At 44.3% G+C, this 24,453-nt stretch overlaps 1 protein-coding gene and 1 pseudogene across 1 annotated transcript in view; one reads left to right on the plus strand and one right to left on the minus strand.

The window, feature by feature from the left end:
• Window positions 1-1,696: 1,696 nt before the first annotated feature.
• LOC147622679 (putative glycerol-3-phosphate transporter 5) overlaps window positions 1,697-24,453 on the minus strand; it is a 55,060-nt gene continuing 32,303 nt past the window's right edge. The window contains exons 2-3 of the mRNA XM_086822261.1: window positions 2,095-2,649; window positions 1,697-2,006 (exon numbers count right to left, since the gene is read on the minus strand). Coding sequence (XP_086678387.1) covers window positions 1,993-2,006; window positions 2,095-2,649 — 569 coding nt within the window. The 3' untranslated portion in view covers window positions 1,697-1,992. The remainder of the gene's footprint in view (window positions 2,007-2,094; window positions 2,650-24,453) is intronic.
• On the plus strand, window positions 10,010-11,432 carry LOC147622680 (uncharacterized; annotated as a pseudogene).

The following is a 24,453-nucleotide window of genomic DNA, read 5'->3' on the forward strand; positions in this document are numbered from 1 at the left end:
TAAAAAAGAGGATTCTTTTTCAATGTCATGGTGTTCCTAGTGCTTGTCAGCTTGGTGTACATGGATTTATAATTTAGTCATGATTAGGATTTGTGGATAGACTATTTGGAAGTTGATCTCCGCGCACAATGTAGTATTGAGAGGTTTGGAGTCTCAAGGGGATGTCTTGAGTTGAATCTACCTAGCTCGAGTATGAATCTACCTAGCTACACGAGTACGATCTCTCTCAAAATGAAAAGACTATATGGCTTGCCCTAAAGTATTGTTATGTCATTGAGATCCTAATTGTCTCTAACTTCTAGCAAAGCAATATATGAGAAGTTGGAAACCACCTTCTTCAATATATGAGAAGTTGGAAACCACCTTCTTCAACATGAACTCGATGCATGGAAAAACCAAATGGGCGAATCAAGTAATGGAAGAAATGCTTCGTACATGTTTCCAAAAACCCATAAGAATGGGAGAAACATCTTCTATTGGTGGAATTTGCACCTAATGTATGGGATATAGTCCGTTCATGTTAATGTATGAATTTCAATGAATTTGTTATTTGATCCTTGGACTCAAGAGTATAAGGAAAGATTATAGGGAACAAGCCATTCTAGCATGAAAGATTACAACATGCTAAGGAAAGTACACAAAGTACATAAGATTGAGTACATCATTTTGCTAACCTAGAAAGATTTCCCCAAACAAGGTTTACTTGAGAGTGCAAAAGGATTTGAAAACTTTGCATGAAGTTATCCATTGTGAAAATTTTCTTTTTTGTGTGCATTAGACCAACAAGAACTCTCAAAGAGTTCATCCATGTAAATAGACTAAAAAAGGGTAACATGTGGAGACAATATAGTAAACTTGAGGAGACCTTAATGAACTAAGAAGAGAAGAAAATATATCCTTTGTTAATTTTTGTAAAGCAAGAAAGACACCTTTTTTATGATTCATATTAGGATTTGATTTATGAGTAACTAGTGGATTAATTCATCAACAATCAATGGAATGAAAAGCTATTTCAAGACTAAATAATGAGCAATTTATAAGCGAAAATTGTAAGCATTTAATCGATGATTCTCTAACCCAAAAAAAAAGGAGCAAGACAAAGATAGGAGCATGGAATGGCCATATACATTGAATTTTTCCTTAATTAAATAAGTAGAGAGGACCATCAATTCAAATGTAGGAGCATTTTAATATTTAGAACTCTTTACATCACATACCCATATTACAATGCATTGCAAGTTGTTCCAATTAATAAATTTCTCTCTTGACCAAGTGATTCGTGTTTGCACTAGAAGGCAAAGCAAGACAATGGTTTCAAACTCTTAAGGCCAGAGATAAAGATCAATTTTAGAACCCTAAAAGAGACCTTATTCATAAGTTCTCGAGGCAAGATCAGTGGTGGTGTGCATCACGTGAACTTTACTCAATTAAGAAAAAAACAGATGAAACCATACAAGATTTTATCCTCTGGATTCACAGTGTAAACCATGGAAAAAGTTGAATGATACTCAATTGAAATGATGTTTTATGATGGGGCTAAATAAAAATAGCTTGCACAATTTGATCCTTGTATCAAATCCTGAGACCTTTGACTAATGTTGCTAAGAGAGTATCTAATTGGAGACAACATGTTGGATGATGAACTAGAAGTGGGGAATCCCTATAAAACTTACAATTAACCACATTAGAGTAATTATGAGGAAAATTTAATTAGAAAGAGGTGAAATTACATGACTTGTAACAGTACAACTTATATATCTCAATTATATCCTTTGGCATCCTCATTGAGATTAACAATGGTACATATGTGCCAAGAATTCCATTCACGAATTCTTCACATAGAACAATTTTTTTAAGGGTTGTGGAGATACCCAAATCATTTAATTACCCAAAGAATGGATTTTACCTGTTGAAACGCTAAATTTGCAGATCATAATCCAGTATACTTCCAAAATCCTGTCTGTCGGAACTCTTCTGATGACACAGTCGATTTTAGGACTCAATTTCTGCACAAAAATGTGAAGCCTTTGTTAGCCCTGTTGCTGATACAGGAACAATGCTAGAAGAAACAACCGTTGGAGTTAGCATATGCACCTCTTAGCTCTTCTTGTCGCACTTCTGCCATAGCTATACCTCTGTGCAAGTGTATTTTTTCCATGATTTCTGCCACCACCAACTTTGTAAGAAACAAGCCGGCAACCAAGGATGATATCGCAAGCATCATAAACACCGCAGTCCAGCTTTTTACAGCAATGTAGCCAGTTAAGAAAGGCCCTATGGCTGCTCCAACCGAGCCTGTTCCATCAATGATAGCAGTGACCGTAGCCAGCGCTCTCGCATTACCCTTGAGAGAACTGTGAGTGCCCAGGTCAGCAGAAACTGCAGTTGTAATGAGGGCATAGGGTCCATTCACAAAAATGCCTGATACGATCATCAAACCCACTGCATGAGCCAAGGATTTGCTTCCGTAGATGCGGAAGAAATACAAGGATGGTATTGCACAGTAAACTAAAACGACCGCAATTATGGCTTTGACATTGTACTTGTCAGAGAGATGGCCTGCTAGAATTCCACCAATCACTCCTCCAATGTCAAATATAGTTGACAGGTATCCTGCCATCTTGTCAGAAAGGTATTCTCCAGCAATCTCTGTGTATGATAAATGATGGCCAAAATTAGATGGTATTGATGCATCGACCTCTTAATTTGGAAAAGCCTTCAATGATAGCACCTACAGATGCAAATATAGCACCGCCCCTTATAGAGAGTAAAAATGGCCGCTAAGTAGATTTAGGCCCATTACACATCGCCATACCCCTGCCTGCCCATGCTGATGTGGTGGGGGTATCCACCGCCCATAATTCATGGGCAGGCAATCTCCCCTGCCCAATCCCCCGCCCTCACCCATACATGGGCGGTGGGGTATGTGTAACGGGCCTTACTGAAATACATAAATATTCCACGAGCAAATATTCAAAAAACTTAAGCACGTGCAAACTGTGCAAATAGATGTCATGCAAGCACACGTATACCACAACAGGGATGAAAAAAACCTGGCTGCCCCCTCCAAAAGGGTACCTTTTGCTTCTAGAATTGCACCAACCATACTAGAAAAGGATTCTGCATCAGTGCCAAGTCACACACCTCACAAGTGAAATCAATCAACCAAATCCAAGAATAATAATTTTGAAAATTGGTTCCAAGTGAAGAAGATCACACGTAACTCTCACATCCTTCTCATCTCTATAAAATAACCTGAGGTAGCATAGTTATATCTCTTCTTGCTTACTTAAGTGGAAGTCCTTGCTGACCAGTATGGGTAAAACAATGATAAAACCCTCTTCCACAATCAATCAACCCAAGTAAATGCCAGTCTAACTGACTCTAACGCCACTCAACAATGGACTGGTAAATTCTGGTCAGGCTTGCTGGCCCTAGGGTGAATCTAGACAACCCATTCCCACTGTGCTGTAATGAAATTCAATTTGATGTCCTTAAACCTAGCAAGGAGTGATTTGAATAGCACAAAAAACCTTGCTAGGTGAGGCAGAGGCTTCAGGTCATGATGTTCTTCCGCAAGATCCACAGTAAACCATTGGTACCACACTCTATTGTCCTCGCACAGTTTGGGGCAACCCCCTGGTGGTAGATGCGCTGACCAGGTATGGTATGCTACGGTCGCCCATTGGTTCCTCACACAGGCTCCACATGGCTCGCTTGGGAGTCTTCTCGACATCTAGCAGAGCAGAGGCATGACCAGGTATGGTATGCTAGGGTCACCCACTGGTTCCTCACACAGGGGCACCAGGATGGTAGCACCAGTCAACGATCCCGCGAAGCACCATCGCTCCCAATTTCTCCTTGAGTCTACTCACATGAAAAGCTGGATTAACTTTTACACTAGGAAGCAATTCTAATTTATAAGTCACCTCTAATTTATAAGCCACCTCGCCAATCCCTTTCAGGATCCGATAAGGTCCACAGTACCTAGGGGAAAACATTCCAACCTTCCCTGTCCGCAACCTCTCAGAACTCTTGGGTATTCATAGATAAACAAGCATTCCCTCGAACAACTCCCTCAGCGAACGCTTCCTGTCAGCATAAAACCGTGCTCTATCGTGAGCACTTTTGATAGATTACCAAGCATCTCCTGCATATCTGCTAAGAAATCTCTAGCCGCATCAATCTTTATACCCTTAAGTCTGATTACAGTTATCGGAGATCTAGGTTGGCAACCATACATCAGCATAAACAGACTGTAACCAGTAGCCAAATGCTCTATTGTAGGCAAACTCAACCATTGGGATGTATCTCTCCCAATTAGAAGGTGAGTCTAATTACAGTTAGTAGTTACGCCAAAGATCTAGGTTGGTAACCGTACATCAGCATAAACGAATTGTGACCAACAGCCAAATGCTTAGCACTATTGTAGGCAAACCATTGGGATGTATCTCTCCCAATCAAATGGTCACTTAGACATGCATGAAGAATATCCTCCAAAACCTGGTTCACCCTCTTTGTCTACCCATTGGACCAAGGATGTTCAAAGGAACTCATACTCAGCGTAGTCTCCAATTTATGAAAAATCAGCTGCATCCGATCACCTAGATATGTGAGCTCCTTACAGAAGAACTCACACTTAGAGAGTTGAGCATACAATCGTTCCCGTCTCAGAATCCCCAAGACTATCTTGAGATGCTCAACATGCTCCTTTGAGGGTACGACCATAAGCTAAAATAGCATGTAAGAACACTACAACGAATTTTCCTAAATAATCTCGAAAGAGATCATTCATCATCTCTTGAAATGCAGCAAGAGCATTCGTGAGTCCAAGTAATACGAGAAACTTGTAATGGCCATATCACGTACGGAAACCTATCTTAAAGACATCCTCCTCGGATATACGTATCTAGTGATAACTAGTACGAAGGTCAATCTTCGTAAAATAGGCAACACCCTACAACCTATCTATCAAATCATCCGATCTCGGAAGAGGATACCTATTCCTTATTGTAACTTAATTCAACTTTTTATGGTTCACACACATACGCCAAGTATCGTCCCTTCTTGTGCTTCAAAAGCACTCGAGCTCCCTAGGGAGATTTACTCCTGCATATCTATCCCATCCACAAATATTCCAACAATTGTCCGGAAATCTTGTCCTCTTCCAGCTATACTCACAAGCTGAGACCCTAGAACCAAATCAGTCTTATGATCTACTGACCTATTGGGCGGCAAACCATAAGGCAAATCAGCAGGAAAGACATCAACCGAATCCGTCTTAATGTCTGCCAAAGTCTGTGTCTCCCAAGCATCCAACTTAACCGTATTCAAAATACAATTAGCATTAGATGAAAGGGGATCAAGAACACACTGAAACACCTCCTGAATTTCCAATAATATTATGAAGTTTTGCTGAATTTACAAAAGTAGAGGGTGGGACCGCAAAATCACCATGAGACAAATAGGGAGACCCTCCATAACAAAGGACAATGTGTGACCCTTCCAATTGACTTGAACATCATGGCTGTAAAACCGTTCCTTTCCTAGAATAACATCAACCCTATCTAGATCCATAATCAAGAAATCTAGGGCTTATGTATAATCTTGGATAGAGATTCACAACTGAGAAACTTGCCGGTCCCAAATCTGTCCATGCCCTATTGCCAGTATACACGGTCAACATGATCACTTGGCTGTGTCTCCACACTCAACTTCTGCACAAGTTTCGCATTAACAAAGTTACGAGTACTACTAGGGTCAAAAAGGATGTGCAGAGTCTTCCCTAATACCGATCCATACATCCATATAAGATCATTGGGACCGGTGACCAACATGTTGAACACTATGATTTATAACTGTAGTATCAACCGAAGAGATTAAAGGGTTACCTTTTACTTCGTTCACGTGAGCTGCCTTGGGCGCTTTCTTCACCTACGGATAGTTCACTCTCATATGGCCCTTTTGACCACAAATATGAAACACTATCTCAAACTCTACCCAAGTACTTGGTTTATTTCTCCACCATGTCAGGGCTTTTCCTTTCAAGAGACCCCTAACCATCTGAAACTTTCGAGCTTCCAAGAATGGGTGAAACTCAAAGTGTACGTTCCAACGGTTGAGCCAAGAGTCAACCACCTCCTAGGTCCTCTCCCTTTATCGCCCACAAAAGCCTCGCGTGCAAACGAAGAAGCCATTGTTCCTGGTCTCGCAGGAACTGCTGCACCATCTCTGAAGTACAACCATCTGATCTTGCAAAAGCTTGATCTTGTCCCAGAGCTCTGTTTGGAGTTGAGCCATCTGCTCCTAAAAGTAAGTTTTCTCAACCCCCTTGACCACCTCTTGTTGCACCCCCAAGTTTTCCACCTCATGGTTGGAAACAGCATCAACAAAGTGGAGTCATGCCGCCATGGTAAACCGAGAAGAAAAGTCTATTGCTGCAAGATACCTATGTGACGAATTCTGGAAAGTTTGGGGAAAAAACACAAGAAAAACACCCAAGTGCTTTTTTCCTAAAAGCCAAGCCTTTTTTAAGATGTATGCTAAAAACTGCCCTGCCCCTTGCTTTTTCAATAAAAAAACAGCCCCAGGCTTTTTTATAATAAAAATAGCATGACTGTTGAGTTTAAAAAAACCAATAACCCTATAAGTGGCATCAAGTATGCTTTTTCTGCCCAAGAAAACAAGTCGCCACCTTCTGCACCTTCGCCGAGAAGGAAGAAGGGGAGATCAATGGCAACACTCTCACGGCCATCAAAGAAGAGATCTCCAAGGAGATCACAAAAGACATGGAGGGGAAACTCGAAGCCAAGCAATCAGGATGGGTTGAAGTGGTGAAGAAAAACATCCGTAAAGAAGTGAGGGAGGAGTCTCAAAGGGAAGAACACCAAATCATTCACACCACCATTGAAGAGGAGAAGATGAGGCAGGCATGTCGCCTCAACATCGAATCACAGGTATAGTCGAGACACCCGACTCCACTCCCGAGAAAGATGGACAACTTCTATGCACGAAGCTCAGCTACAGGGAAGAGGACCCTCTCTCCTTCACCAAAGCATGGAGAGCCGGGAAAGACTCAACACGCAAGCGAGCCCTCATCCTACAGTTTGCTGGAGAGACGGAGAGGGTCACCTTCATGAGGAAGAGGATGATTCTACGAGGATTATAGGGAGATCCCATCTATTTAGATGACGACCGTACGAGGATGCAGATAGAACACAGGAAAACATCCATGCCAAGAGTCCTACAGGCCCAGAAAGAGGGCAAGAGAGCATTCTATCGCGATGGTCGTGTCATCATCGATGGCAAGGCCACCGATTAGCGCCAAGCTGCCTATGGGACATCGGCTATGGAGGATCCAGATTCACAGATACACACAGCAGTTTGGAACTGCAATGGAGCACTTTGGACACATCCTGGGAGGATGGAGGAGGTCATGGAGGGACGGGACATCATACTACTTATTACAGAGACACACTAGAGCCCAGAGAGGGGGCTACCCAAAGTAGAGGGTTATCAATGGGAATCTACACACACGGGGACCACCCGGCAGAGCGCATCGAGAGGATCTGGAGGTATAGCGGTACTCTTTAGGCGAGAGCTACTTGAGCACCTACGGGTGGTAGCACGTGACCAGGAGGCTAGATACATGTGGATCAAATTGCAGCTCTCGGCAGACAGGGTGTTATACATTGCTCTATGCTACTTCTCTCCTAGAGGATCGAGATATGCCATGACAGTAGAGGAGGAGAGTAGAGAGGAGAAGGAGGACACAGGGCCATTAGGAAAGTCACCATATGCAGCCCTTTTAGATGAGATCATACACTACTCCAACCTCGGGGAAGTCCTCCTTATGGGGGACTTCAATGCACGGACACAGAACCGACACTGCAACATTTATGATTTCGAGCACCTTGAGGTGATGCACACACTAGAGGTGGAGGACTGGAGTTCTCAGGGTGTCGGAGGACATGGGGCCGAATAACACCAGATATGGTCATCACTTACTTGAGTTGGGAGCCCGACACCATCTCGTTATTTATAACAGGATGAGACAGTGGTAGGATTCAGGAGCACTGACATGCTTTCCACGGTCAGGGGGAGGTAGCACAGTGGACTACATCATAGGGTCCATGGAGACCACACGGGCAGTGACATCTTTCACCATCCCCCCCTGTCCTATCGGTGCAGATCACACGTACCTCTTGCTGTCACTTGCGAGCTCCACACCAACACCCACACAGCCCACACAAGCATCGCATACCACTTTCTACTTCACCCATGACCTGGCAGACATATATGAGCATCATGTATATGACAGGCTACTCCAGATGGATCCCCTATCACCTCTAGACACACTAACCACTCAGATGTCATCTCTGCTACATACAGCCGCCACCCGCAACTTCCCCCATCATACACACATTGCACACACAGATAGATATGGGAGCATGCCCCAAAATCAGTGGTATGATGATGAGTGCAAAGAGCTATACAGACACCTCCGTGCCCAGAGAGCACTGGGGACCATTACACAGAGACAGGCGAGCCGATAGATACAGACCCTCACATGCCGTAAGAGGCGTGCATATGAGGAGGCACGGTACTGGGATATATACCACCTACTCATGAGCAGAGATACAGCCACTGCATGGCGCAGGATGAGAGAGCCTCGCACTCGTACCCCGATTGAGGATCCACACACATGGCACACATGCAAAGAGCCTCTACCATATCCCTCAGCAACCGCCCATACCACAGCCCACAGGAGCCCCACCCTACCACCACCTCTACTTTCTTTACCGCCTCGATGGTAGAGAGAGCTATCCGCCGGTTTACAGTATGGGGGATCGGCTGACCACATAGGTATATAGAGTGAGCATCTTATTTATGCAGCTGACACACTGGCACCCTTTGTTGCTCACCTCTTTAATAGGGCACTAGTGGAGGGCCTACCAGCTGAGTGGACTATGCACACCATCGTGCCTCTCCACAAAGCGGGGGACATGCTAGACCCCAACAATGCAGAGAAGGAGGGACTGCGAGCACTAGGGTAGGCTGGATTCCGACAGCTTTCTCCACTATTGACCATATATTCACTCTGAGATGTCTGATTGATCAGGCTAGGGCACGAAAGAGGAGATTATACTACTGACACGGTGCCACGGGAGAGACTCTTCCAGTGCCTCCAGTCATTGGGGATCCCATCAGAGATGGTTTGGGGCATCTATGCTTTATATGAGTAGGTCCTCGGGCGCATACGATGCCCCAGGGGGGTATCTGATGTTATTGCTAGCACCATAGGTGTGAAGCAACGATGCCCACTCTCTCCTACACTATTTGGGCTATACATTGATGAGGTGGCTGACTTCGTTGTTCACGGTGGTGGGGATGGGGTAGACATCTTAGGTACCACAGTCCACATTATGCTATATGCAAATGATATTATTTTGGTCTCGGATGGGACTACAGCATCATCTCCATGCACTCGATGACTTCTGCACACAGAGGGGACTTACAGTGAACCTTGGGAAAACCAAGGTCATAATTTTCCACACCTCATGGCCGGTTCGACAACAGGCCATCTTCACACTAGCAGGAGGACAGGTAGAGGTGGTAGACTCATATGTGTACTTGGGGATTACATTTGCGACTCCACCAGAAAGATTTACTATGGCACAGGCAACCAGGGATAGACTCACATGAGGGTATGCAGCTCTGGCCATGCTAGAGAGACAATGTCACCAGGCACACTTCCAGGAGCCCCACACGAAGGAGTGGTTGTTTGACACACTAGTCACCCCTGCTTTGATGTATGCTGCAACAGTATGGGCACCTGCAGCCACCTCCACATGGCCTCAGATAGAGAGGCCTCAAATTCTCATGCTCTCACGGATGATCCGCGGCAAACCCTCCGTCCCACACGACATTTAACCGAGCGGAGTTTGCTGCACCTCCTATGCTAGTAGAGGCCCTCTTCCAGACGATCTGCTTCATACAGAGGATCAGAGATATGCCATGAGATCGACTCTCACATAGAGATTTTGAGGCGTCCAGGCAGCTCACACAGAGTGGAGATAGGAGATCCTGGTATTCACAGATGATACATTGGCTCACTCAGCATGGTCTCAACATAGATGACCTGCCACCTTTCCAGTATGATATACATGCACCACACATCCAGCTCTCTCACAGTGAGAGGAACAGAGTCCTTCGGCAGGATTTATGGCAGTGATACACTCAGGAGACTTGGATTACACCCAGTCAGCCTCTACCGCCGAAGATGCTATACTACAGAGATCAGTTTATGTATATCTCAGCGGATGGATTCATTCAGCGACCCGGATATATGGATGTGTACATGCCTCACAGTGCCCGAGTGGCGATTGGCCAGCTCAGAGTGTCATCACACCAGCTTGAGATTGAGGTAGGTAGGGCAGAACGGATCCCTAGAGCAGAGAGGAGATGCAGACTATGCTAGGAGAAGGTTGAGAGTGAGGAGCATTATGTATGCAGATGCAGAGCATATAGTGACATTAGAGAGAGATACACCACCATCTTTAGTGGACATCCCTCACTCCACCAGATCATGGAATCCGCAGACCAACGCAGATTTGGCCAGTTCTTGCTAGAGACAGCACGCCACAGAGAGGCACTGCTACGGACTCATACCATAGGGAGAGGGTCTTCGCATGGATGATATGGGAATAGAGATTGATGCACGTTCCGCATTTGCAGATAAGACCGTGAAGGTCACCCTGTCATTGGGAAACCACGCATTCATATATAGGGTTATGTGGATCATGAGGACTTTTTGATTGCTCCATTGCAGGGATGTGATGTGTTATTCGGGATGCCTTGGCATGCACGCTTGATCCAAAGCCGCATTATAAGAATAAGAAGATAGTGATAACTCACAAGCATAAGAAGCATATCCTTGATGCAGGAGTAGCTGGGGACACTATTCCAGTTGTATCTCATATACAGATAAATAAAGCAGTGAAAAAGAGCATTTCCTCGTACTTGATTTTTGTTCGTGATCTCGTAGAACATAATAATGTACATGTGGATGCTCTAGATGAAAGCAGGCTGAATTTTCTTCGTGGGTTTAGTGATTGCTTTGCAAAGTCTTTACCAGCTTGCATGCCACCCCCTAGACCTGAGGATCATATCATTGATCTCATACCTGGCAATTCTCCTCCCAATAGGCCGGCTTACAAAGTCAGTGCTAGCCAACAGGAAGAGATCATGACACAGGTGAATGAGCTCTTAGAAAAGGGTCTTATTCGACCTAGTTCATCTCTTTATTGTTCTCTTGTTCTCCTTCCTCAAAAGAAGGATGGTTCTTTCAAGATGTGTGTTGATTACAGAGCTCTTTAAAAAATAACCATCAAGAACCGTTTTCCTATTCCTCGCATTGATGATATCTTGGATCGTTTACAAGGAGCTTCATGCTTTAGCAGGATAGACTTGAAAAGCGGATATCATCAAGTCAAAGTTGCACCCCAGGATGTGCATAAGACTACTTTCCGTACTTCATTTGAACTTTATGAGTATTTGGTCATGCCTTTTGGTCTTACCGATGCTCCAGCTACATTTAACAAGCTTATGGATCGCATCTTCCGAGAACACCGCAGATTTATTGGCACATTTCTTGGTGATATTTTGGTGTTCTCTCGAAATGAGCAAGAGCATATCAAACATCTGACCATTGTGTTTGAAGAACTAAGGAAACACCAACTCTTCATAAATGCTAAGAAGAGTGAGTTTGTCCTTTCTGAGATCCATTACTCGGGTCATATTGTTTCTAAAGATGGAGTACGAATGGATCCAGAGAAAGTTCAAGCTGTAATAAATTGGCCCCAACCCAAGAATGTACATGAAGTAAGAAGTTTTCTTGGCTTATGCTCATATTACAAGAGATTCATAAAAGCATTTTGCTCATAAGGCATCATCCTTGCATGCTTTAACTAAAAAGAAGGCAACATTCATTTGGGAAGAAGCAGAGTCCAACATTCATCCCCAATACTTAAGAATGCCATTGCAATAGGACCCGTGCTTATTGTGCCTGATCTACATAAGCCTTTCTCAGTTGAATGTGATGCATCGGGAGAATGTATTGGAGCTGCCCTCAATCAAGAGGGACATGCAGTAGCCTATGAGAACAGGCGTTTGCAAGGTGCTGAGAAGCATATGGGTGTTTATGAGCAAGAACTCAGGGTTGTAATTCATGCTCTTAAGGTGTGGAAACACTTTCTTTTAGGAGCTGAATTTACAATAAAGACAGCTCATCAAAGTTTGGGATTCTTTCTTACTCAAACAAAGCTTTCCAAGAAGCATATGCGGATGGCAAACTTTCTTTCCATGTTTCATTGCCAGATCATTCATACCCCTAGAAAGAAGAATATAGTTGCCAATGCGCTCTCACGAAAGCCATATGTCGCTGCTATTTCAGTCGCATCACAGGAGGATTTGACTATGATGCGTAATACTTACGCTACGGATGCTGATTTTTCATCTTTATGCGCTGATTTGCAGTCCGGGACAGCATATATGCCATATGTATGTAAAGATGGATATCTCATATAAGATTATGTATTATGTGTTACCAAAGACTTCAGGCAAAAAGTTTTGCATGAGTCTCCTGCACCACCTTATGCAAGGCATAGAGGAATTTTGCCAACCACTCAGTTTATTGAGAGGTATTTCTTTTGGCCTTCTATGCACAAGGATATTGAGGCATATGTACGTCAATGTATTACTTGCCAAAAGGTAAAATTCAGCGGGCAAAAGACCCCAAGGTTACTTCAGCCCTTACCCGTGCCAAATGAACCTTGGAAAAGTATAGCCATGGATTTCATCATGGATTTCCCTCGTACACAGTATGGCAATGATGCCTTATGGACTATTGTTGACAGATTCAGCAAACAGACTCACTTCATCCCAATGAAGAAGACCATTAAGCCAGACCATATGGTTAAACTTTTTCTCTCACACATTTTTAAGCATCATGGAATTTTTAAGTCCACTAGGGGTGACAGAGATCTCAAGACTACTAGCCTATTTTGGAGGGCTCTTTTTGCCAATATGGGCACAAAACTTAGCTTCTCATCAGCTTTTCACCCTGAGACAGATGGACAAAGTGAAGCTGTAAATTCAGCCATACTTGATTTGCTTAAATGCTATGTTGCTGAGCAAAAGAGCATGTGGGAGAAGTTTTTAAGTCCACTAGGGGTGACAGAGATCTCAAGACTACTAGCCTATTTTGGAGGGCTCTTTTTGCCAATATGGGCACAAAACTTAGCTTCTCATCAGCTTTTCACCCTGAGACAGATGGACAAAGTGAAGCTGTAAATTCAGCCATACTTGATTTGCTTAAATGCTATGTTGCTGAGCAAAAGAGCATGTGGGAGAAGTTTTTACCATTGGTAGAATTTGCCTACAACAATACCGTACACTCCCAAAGCACCATTTGAGGTTATGTATGGCAGAGTAGTCTTGCCTCCCATTTTGCGTACAAAAGATGAAATCTTTGCAACAGATGAATATGTACGTGATTTGCAAGATGCTTTTGCCAAAGTAAGGACAGCTATTCAAAAGTCCCAAGAAAAGCATAAAAAGGCTACTAATAAGCATAAACTTCACATGGATCTCAAAGGAGGAGATTGGGTATTGCTGAAATTTGATAAGGCCAGACTTCGTAAAAGACCTAGCAAGGAGGATGCTACTCCTAAGCTTGCCAACAGGTATTATGGCCCTTTCAAAATTACCCAAAACATTAATGTGGTTGCATTCAGATTGGCTCTCCTAGATCATTGGAAGATTCATAATGCTTTTCATATGAGTCTTCATCGAAAGTATTTGGGACTAGAGCCCAGTGAACCTTTGCAGGAGGACCCTCCTGAAGTTGAGGAAATGGAAGAGATTCTCCAACCTCAGCAAATCCTTTTTCATAAAGAAAAGAGGCTCCCTGGAGGCCGTTTATAACGGCGCTATCTAGTTAAGTTTCGCAACTATCCCGCTATGGATGCGAAATGGTTGGATGAACAAACATTGAAAGATTATCCTCAAATTTTGGATGCCTACTTGGAAGCTTTTCAGTTGCGATCAATTGTTTAGAAGAGGGGGGAGATGTCACCATTTGGCTCCCCGAACAATAAGGTATCCTCAAATAAATGCAAAGATAGGTTCTTACCAGATCTTTCTATGCATTTGGACACCAGTTTGACTGGTGAATCCCCCTTGGGATGTCCAATATTTGGGCTTTGCTGATATGATCAATAGTCCTATGTCATGGACTGATATTTCCAGAGGGATGAGAGCTTTGCTGATATGATCAGTAGCTCGTCTGGCAGTGCTAGTGTGACTAGTAGGCTTGGATGTGTGACCAGTAAGACTGGGAACACTGGAGCTCGGGGTCATCTAGTATGACTAGACCCCTATTAAGATACATGGCTTGAGAACGGGGAAATTCCAATGTATATTTGCATATGCACCTCATTTTATGTATGTGCGAAGATAAAAGATTTACTAGGTGCATGACTTGTTTTTGTGTCCTGCATGCTTGCCTATGTTCGGTCTCGTAGCGCTGGGGACGCCCAAAACTACTGGCTACGAGACTGTGTGGATGCCTTTGCTTGTTGATTTACTATTGGCTTTTTGCAGGTACCAATTTGGCCGTCGAAAGGCCCAAAAACAATGTCTAAGGCTTAGTTATGTTTTATAAGGTGGAGTGTTCACACCCACATTAAAAATGGGTGTGAACACCCCAATGGGCACCCCAACTTTTAAGTCAATTGTATTAAAGGACTTGTATCATTTATGAAGGATGGTTTCAAAAGTACAATAATAATAAAGTATGGTTGGCCACCTGTAACATGCCCCTTCTCCAGCATGACAGACGACGTGGGGAAGTGAAGGTGGCTGGCTAGCGAAAAACAAGGCGCCATTTGACTCCTTCGCACACCGACAGGAGAACCGTGGAAAGAAACTGGAAACAATCGGAAAAGAAAAAACCTTCTCTCTCCTTCTCGTGCAGTCGGCGAATGGAAGCAGTAAGAACCTATCTACTCTCCTCCTGTAAGCAGCGAACTGAAGCGTACAATCAAAAGGGATTCCCTCTCTCTCCCTCTTTCTCTCTCACACGAGGATTGAAACGAAGAACCCTATCTTTTCCACTTGTGAATTGAAGTGAAAGCTCTGGACTCTCTCTTTTTTTTTTTGTGAAATGGTGTTTTATATTATATGTAAAAATGTACATCAGCCACATGGCTCACACAAAACCTATGGCTCCCCAAAAAAAAAAACCCCCACAAAAGATCCTCTAAAGGATCATGACCATGCAAACCTGTACACTAATAAGAAAGCCTCCTAGCCAAATAAGCATCCCACATAAAAGCATCAAAGATGAGCCAGCCGAGCCGCCGTAGACCATAACGAAATAACATTTGCATCCAGTAGCTGAGCTGAGAGAAGAGAAGAAAACTGCCAAAGCAGCAAACCGCGGATATGTAGAATGTGCCCATGCATTCCAGACAAGGAATCAAAGATGAACCCATTCCGTGTAGTCCAAATATGCCAAAGTCCTGTCCATCTAAGGAAATGGAATATCACAAGGTGACTGTCCGAAGTAATGACTTGAGGACAAATCCCAAATATCCACTGATGAGCCGAAACAGTAGACCTCTCTACTGCCTCCCAAACGCGAGAGACAAAAGACCAAATCTGACGGGCCACTGGACAACTCATGAACAGATGCATAACTGTTTCAGTGCATGTTGTGCAGAAGAAGCAAGAGGCCAATGTAATTTTACGACGGCTGAGCTGATCCCATGTAGGTAACCCTCCCCAACATCCTCCAAATGAAAACCTTACCTTGGTAAGGGAGTTTAGACTGCCAACCACGCATAAGAGTTTTCTACCACCATGATTTAGACTTGTGCAATCCCCACACCTTATTGGCCTTGGCTGAAACCCAATCTTTCTCTGATACGAGCTTATGATAGACCTGGTTAGCTGAAAGTGATATCAAGTCACCAGATTTACATAGTGCCCAATCAAGCCGAGGCTGATCTGCAGCAGATGGCCGAGGCAATGGAGTAAAAGGCTCAACTGCATGCATGATGTCAACCCATAGTGGCTGAAATGTCCGAGGAACCTTAAAGTGCTGCCGAATACGACGAAACGAATATGGCCTGTCACGACCAGGTATCACAGCATCTCGGATTCTAACCAAGCCTAACCTGACCATGCGGTTGAGTCATATGCGTGTGTTGGGGTAAAGGCGTTATGCCCACCCTTATAGTGTGTACAAGCCCATAAGTTATAGTACATAGTACACTTAGTACTTTTAATGTACTAAGTGCACTATGTATACTAGTGCAATATACATGTGTGATAGGGGAGTCACACACTCATGCCTAATGAGTTGACTTATCCCCACAACTCTCTCTCTCTCTCTCTCCCTTGCTTCTCTGTGTATGTCTCCCATGAATGAACTCTAACCCTAACTGTTTCTCCCCATCAACTGGTATCAGAGTCTGAACTTCCAACATGGTTGTGTTGAATTTGCTGTAGATGAGAAGAAGGTGCAGGCGTTGATTTCTCTCCTGGCTTAGGTAGCAAATCAAGTGAGCTGCTTGTGTTGAACGCCAGGCAAGGCGAGCTCTCTGCTTCAACCTTCACACCAGGTGCTACAGCAAGGCGCTAGGCGAAACCACACTCACTGGCGCTAGGCGAAACCACACTCAGTGCTACTAGGCGAAGGCAGCATAGCGAGGAGGCTAAGCAGCCAGGCGAACACCACGTGAGCGAGTAAGATAAACAAGCGATCGACTTCAGGCGTGTAGAAGGCGCACGACGAAGCAAAGTGAAAGCCAGTCCAAGTCGCGTGTAGAGGCTAAGCAGCCAGGCGAACACGACGTGAGCGAGTAATATACGCAAGCGATAGCGTTGAGCTTGATGAGGCCAGGGGACTCGTAGAAGGGCAGGACAGGGACTCTTTCATGTCTGCTGGCCAGAGGGTTAGCACAGTGGATGTTTGCGTCACAGGCGAAGCATAGAGAAGCGGCATCGGCTTTGCAGGTTACTACCGCCGTAGCCTGCTCGCAGAACTCACACATCCAAACCCTTTCATGGCAGCTTGTTTCGTTCACTGGTAGGAGCGTAGCTGGCGGACGTCAACAGCACGAGTGGGTTTCATCTCCTTACTCCTTTGCCTCTTTTGCTCGCTTTTAACAGTAGCGAAGCTGGGGTTTTTTGGAATCTCTTGAAGCTCTTCAGCAGAGGGTAAACCAGGAGTTTGTCACCCAGCCGTCCCTACCTGCACAGCAGCATCAGCATCAGCATCAGCATCAGCATCAGCATCAGCATCAGCATCAGCATCAGCATCAGCATCAGCATCAGCATCAGCATCAAGCATCAGCACCAAATTCGCCTGCAAATCAGAGAAAAATCAGAAAATTACAAGGTATTTTGCTTCAATTTTTTTTTGGGACTTGCAATTGAGCAAGTACAATCAACAATTGAGCAGGTACAGGTGCCCAATTGCTCAATTTTTGAGCAAAATTGGCAAAATTGGGTGACATTGGTCACAATCAGGATAAATTTGCAGGAAATTGGTCAAATCAGGATCAATTTGCAGGAAATTGGATGTCGAAATTTGGGGCTTTTGATGTAATTGTGCAATTAAGCACTCATACATGCTGTATGATGTGATAAATCGCACATTTGGGCAAAATTGCAGCAAATTGCAGTGCAAATCAAGGGGCTTTTGTGCCGATTTGGTTGATTTGCATGCAGGCAATCGCATTTGATGCTGTGGATAATGTGTTGATGCCTTACAAGCACTCAATGTGCCTGTAAATCAAGGGGCTTTCATTATTTAGTGTATATGTGGCCAGGGGGAAGCATCGTGAACACTCTGGATGCCTTCATGTGCGTCAATGTACCATGTATGATCAGAAATTGATCTTAAATCAAGGGGCTTTTCAAGTTTGTATGCTTGTTGAGCTTGGCAAAGCAGCAGGCAAGACATTTATGCCTTGAATCCTCAAAAATCAGCTTGCAGTCAAGGGGCTTTTGCCCAATTTCTGTTCGGGACTGTTGTATGCAGTGTTCGGGACTGTAAAAGTCTGATTTTCACTCATTTGAACAGCCAGGAGAGCATTTATTGCTATTGCACCTGCTGGTACAGATTTGGCACAGCTTTGTGCATGTTTTGGCATGGCTGTACACTGTTTTGAGTGACCAAAAGGTTCAATTTCAGCTGCTGAAATTGCCGGTACAGGTTTGGTACATCATTGGTGAGCACTTGGTACTGCTGTACAGTACTTTGGAAGGGCAAAAGAGCACATTTAAGGTGCTGTCCAAAATCTGCAGCAACCAGATTTTGGTGTTTTCATCACATAAAGTGGGAGAAAAGTTGCATTCTTGCTTCCGCAGTGGGAGATAAAGCTTGGGAGAACATTTGTGAGCACTTTGTGTGCTTTGGGTGCAGTGTTTGCACATTTGCAGGGCGTCAGGCATTGACAGGTTGCATTTTGCTATGGCAACCACAGGTGAGAGCTCTTCATTGCTTCACATCAAGAAGCTTGAAGGCTCGAATAATTATGATATTTGGCAAACCCAGTGCTACAATGTGTTGCTCCAGAAAAAGCAGCACAAGCCTATCAAAGAAAGAGGTGTGATGCCCGCTTCTCTTACTGCTGAAGAGTGGGAAGATATGGATGAGCTGGCAAGATCTACTATCATGTTTTCTGTGTCAGACTCATTACTTTTCAGCATTCGTGAAGAGAAAACAGCTTGGGGAATGTGGCAGAGATTGCAGGACTTGTATGCCCAACAAAGTGCCTCAAGCAAAGTGTATTGGTTAAAGAAACTCATAGGTCTTCAGATGAAGGAAGGGGCGTCTATGACAGCCCATCTAAATGAGTTTAATGGTATTGTCAGCCAGGTCATTAATCAAAAATTGGCAATGGACGATGAGTTCAAAGCCACTTTTCTGTTATGCACTTTGCCAGAGAGTTGGGACACATTCAGGACAGCCACTAGCAATTCGCATGCTATGCTGTCATATGCAGATGTTGAGGGTGCTCTTCTTCAAGAAGAGATGAACAGGAAAAACAACTTTGTTGGAAAGTCCAATGCAATGAATGCACGTGGGAGATCCCAGCAAAGGGGGAAAAGCCAAGAAAGGGGAAGGAGCAAGTCTCGCTCCAAAAAGGATTTGGAATGCCATTATTGTGGCAAGAAGGGACACATTAAAAAGCAATGCTACAAATGGAAAAATGATCAAAAAGAAAAGGGAAAAGGCAAAGACAAAGAGAAGGATGAAGCCAAAGATGTAAAGCCAAAGGGCAAAAGTGGAGTCAAGATTGAAGAAATCAATGTGTCACATGCAGGTGGCAGTGAGGATGAGGTCCTCTTTACGTCTTCACTTGATGCCCATTCACTTCTTACAGGTGGTCATGGTATGCACTCATGGATCATTGATTCAGGTGCCTCCTTTCATGTCACAGGTTGCAGAGACTTGTTTGTCAGGTATACTGCTGGCAATGAAGGAGTGGTTTATTTGGGTGATAACCATGCATGCAAGATTCTTGGCAGAGGTGATGTGAGGCTTGTGTTTTCAGATGGCTCACAGCTTATGCTCCATGATGTCAGGCATGTGCCTGAGATCAAGAAGAATCTGCTTTCTACTGGACAGCTTGATGATGCTGATTATGTTACCACATTTGGTAGTGGAAAGTGGAAAATTAGTAAGGGCTCACTGGTTGTTGCCAGAGGCTCTAAGGTGGACACTCTTTACTTTATGCATGCAGGTGTTTGTCACCATGCTAATGTAAATGCAACCGAGCTGCCGGAAATCTCTATGTGGCATAGCCGGTTGGGACACATGAGTGTCAAGGGAATGGAGCAATTGTCTCGTTTGGGTTACTTGCCTTCTCTAAAGTTTTCAAGTTTTCAGTTTTGTGAGCATTGTATATATGGTAGGCAACTACAGTGCCCCCACAAGAAAGCTCTTGGACAGAAAGATGCTCAGTTAGAGCTTGTGCATACAGATGTATGTGAGATGCCTCAGCTTTCTTTGGGAGGGGCAAAATATTTTGTGTCATTTATTGATGATGCCACACGCAAAGTGTGGGTTTATCCTCTTCGTTTGAAGAGTGATACATTCTCAGTGTTTCAGAAGTTTGTTGCTCTTGTTGAGAATCAAACTCGCAAAACACTGAAGGCTTTGCGTTCCGACAATGGTGGAGAGTATATGTCCAAACAGTTTCAGGACTTTTGTGATGCTAAAGGCATCAACAGGGAGCTCTCTACTCCTTATGATCCTCCACAAAACGGGACAGCAGAGAGGATGAACAGGACCATTCAGGAGAAGGTCCGTTCTATGTTGTCACATGCTGCATTACCTCATGGTTTTTGGGCTGAAGCTGTTATGACAGCCGTTCACCTTATAAACAGGTCACCTAACACGAGGCTTGGTGGGAAAGTGCCAGAGGAAGTATGGACGGGGAAGCCTCCGTCATACAAGCACTTGAGAGTGTTTGGTTGCGTTGCGTACGTGCACATACGCAGGGAAATGCGCACCAAACTTGATCCTAAGTCTCACAAATGCATATTCCTAGGATATGGTGACAGAGGTGAAATGGGGTATAGACTTTGGGATCCCATGAATAGAAAGATCATACGCAGCAATGATGTCATTTTTGATGAAACATGCATGTATAAGGAGCCTGCAAGGCAACAGGAGCCTGGCAGAGTCATCTTTGATGATGATGGACATCATGGACAACAACAAAGGGCTGTAAATCAGCCATTACAGCAGGAAAACCAGCCCTTAAATGGTGCTGAAAATGGTCCAAATGGACAGCCAGAGATGGCAGAAGATATCCCTATGGATATACCACAGTTAGAGGAGATACCGGGCATGATTTTTCAGCCTTATGGCATGGAACAGGAGCCACCAATGGGTGATATGCAGGTTGGACAGCAACCTGCAAATGATGGTCATTGGGTACGGAGGTCCACTAGACCCTCCAGAGCCCCTGACAGGTTTGTTCCAGGGGTTGACTACTTGATGCTCACTGACTGTGGGGAGCCCTCATGTTATAAAGAGGCTTTACAGAGGGCAGACAAAGCTCTATGGGAGCGTGCCATGAAGTCAGAGATGGATTCTCTGCATAAAAATGGAACTTGGATGTTGGTGCCTTTGCCTGCAGGCAAGAAGGTTTTGCCATGCAAGTGGGTATACAGGCTCAAAGTTGCATCAGATGCAAAGCCAAGATACAAAGCCAGGTTAGTGGCTAAGGGCTTCAAGCAAGAATATGGTGTAGACTTTGAAGAGATCTTCTCCCCAGTGGTCAAAATGACCACACTTAGAGCTGTGTTGGCTTTGGTTGCGCATGATGATCTGGACTTGATTCAGATGGATGTGAAGACTGCTTTTCTTCACGGTGATCTCCATGAGGAGATATATATGCAGCAGCCAGAGGGTTATGCAGTGAGTGGAAAGGAGAAGCTTGTATGCAAGCTGAAAAAGAGTCTTTATGGGCTCAAACAGGCACCAAGAGAATGGTATCATAAATTTGATACATTCATGAAATCTCAGAAATTCAGGAGAAGTGACATAGATCACTGCTTGTACACCAAGAAAGCTTTGGATGGCAGTCTATTGATCCTCATCTTGTATGTTGATGATATGTTGATTGCCGGGAAATCTCGTAAAGAGATGGATGCATTGAAAAAGAGGCTGCATGAGACCTTTGATATGAAGGATCTGGGTGATGCGAATCACATCTTGGGTATGCGGATACTTCGGGACAGAAATCAGCATGTGTTGTATTTGTCTCAGAAGGAATATATTGGCAAAGTTTTGCAGAGGTTCAATATGGACGGGGGGAAGAAGGCTAGTACTCCTTTGCCTCCATATGTGAAACTCAGTGCTATGGACAGCCCACAGTCAGATAGAGACAGGGCTGATATGGCCAAGATTCCGTATGCTTCAGCTTGTGGCAGTCTCATGTATGCCATGGTTGCTACTAGGCCTGACATTGCATTTGCAGTGGGAGTGGTTTCTAGATACATGGCCAACCCTGGCAAGAAGCATTGGGAAGCAGTGAAAGGTGTCATGAGATACCTGAAGGGCACACAGGATTTGTGCATTTGCTTTGGCAAACAGGATGCAACATAATAACCTGAGCTACCTTAACCCTCACGTGCATAGGCCACCCTTGAGCTTTCCAATACACAAATTTATCCGAGATCCGAGCAGAAATCCAAGCAAGAAGCGCTTGAGGGTCCACATCCACACCCACCGGATACCCGAGATGACGAACAATGTCTCTTGTATGCACCACACGGCCTTGCCACCCTAATGCCTCAAGATCAAATTCCGTGCATACAATGAGGGCTGATTTTGTTGAATTTATTTTCAGCCCAGAAGCCAATGCAAAATTATTCCAAGCTTCCATTGCTCGATCTATATTGGCTTTTTCGGCCCTGAGAAACATAAAAGTGTCATCCGCAAGGGCTTGAGCAACCAATTGCTTGCCATGAGGAAGATGGAAACCAACCACTTCACCATGCGATGCCATAGCATCTAGGCGAGATAACATAGGATGAGTGGCAATGGCAAAGAAAAGAGGGCTAAGAGGACAGCCCTGCCGGAGAGAACGGGTGAGAGAAATACCATCCGAAAGTCCTCCATTGAGCATAATCCGCGTGATAGAGCTAGAGCCAAGTAAATGCACCAAATTAGCCATTTTGGGACCAAAGCCCATGGCTGTCATTAACTGAGAAAGGAAAGACCAGCTGACATGATCAAAAGCTTTTTCAAGATCCAGCTGCACCATCACAATCTCTTGCTTCTTTGCCTTGGCATAATCCACTCCAATTTGAACATTAAGAATATTATGCAAAATATTCCTGCCATGCACAAATCCATATTGATATGGATGAATAAGAGTAGGAAGCACCTTCTGCAAGCGATTGGCAAAAATCTTTGTAAAGATTTTATACATAATACCCATAAGTGAGATCGGGCGCCATTGAGCCAAAGAAGTAGGTGAAGGGACTTTGGGCAACAAACGAAGTATGCCCAACTTCCAATCGGCAGGCATATATCCCTCATCCCAAACCCTTTGACAAATAAGCGTCAAAGGCTCTCCAAGCTGATCAGCATATTTTCGGAAAAACTCATTTGTCAAACCATCCCAACCAGGGCTCTTTCCCATGGGAAGTTTGGAGAGAACAGCTTCCACTTCCCCTTGAGTAACAGGAGCATCAAGCTGAACCGCCACATCAGGGTCAACTTGATATCGTACTTCAGCACACAATGACTCCCTTGCAGCCAAGACAGCCGGCGAGACATCCTCTCGAGGGACAAGCAAATCTTCATAAAACCTGATGCAATGCTGAATAACCTCAGAAGGTTGAGTAACAAGGTTGCCTTGGGCATCCATCAGCCTAACAATATTCTCACGCATATGTTTTTGATGCAACTTATCATAGAAGCGATGAGATTGACAGTTAGCATCCCGCAAAGCATCAAGACGTGCAAGTAGTTTAAAGCGAACATATTGTGCTTCCTGCATCCTAGATAGCTCCTTTTTCAGCCATTCTATGGCATCCACAACTTCAGCATCCATAGAGTCAGTAAACATGAACGCCTGCAAGCCTCATGTAAAGGAGCATCATGCTCATCTTCCAAGGGCAATTGCCCATCAACGATATCCTTGGTAGCAACAACTTGTTCTTTCTTAGGACATTCGGAGACAAAGTGGCCCATCTCACCACATTTGAAACAGTGGCCAGCAAATGTATCCCACCTCAATTCATACATTAAAGGCTGCAGCCCAACCATATTGACACGCAGATGTGTCGGCCTAGGTCTCCCAGTATCCCACAACATGCATAGACGATTTCGGTTTCTAGATGTCATTCGAGGCACCACCAAGACATCACCGATACCTCGCATGAGACCTGGTAAAACACGCCAAAACATTGGTGGGAATTGTTTCACTTCAACCCAAACTAGGCAAGCCTGGTGCAACATATCTTGGTACTCTGCCATAGGCTTCCACGGAACCACATGAACCAACTGTCCATCCAAAAAGAGTGGCACCTGCTCCAAGACTGCCCTACGGGCTTCCGAAGTGCGAAAAAGTATTTCATAAAAGCCTCTCGGACCATCATAAATCTCCTCAAGTTACGCCTAGTAAAGAAGAAGATAGCAGCACGATATTGAAAATCTGCTAGCTGTTGTAGCAGCAAAGGAGTCTCCATGCATACATCAGCCACACCACCATTATCTACTGCAGCCATTTGCACGCTATTTGCCTTCACATATTCTTGCAGAAGCTCACCAATGATCTGCAGCAAACGTGCAAACTCCGGAGAAGGTACCTGAGAACTTTCCTCTGCATTCTCTCCAACATTCACCGGAGTGTA

The sequence above is a fragment of the Cibotium barometz genome, chromosome 28 (assembly GCF_041138505.1).
Source record: "Cibotium barometz isolate CiBa-2024 chromosome 28, ASM4113850v1, whole genome shotgun sequence".
Taxonomy (NCBI): domain Eukaryota; kingdom Viridiplantae; phylum Streptophyta; class Polypodiopsida; order Cyatheales; family Cibotiaceae; genus Cibotium; species Cibotium barometz.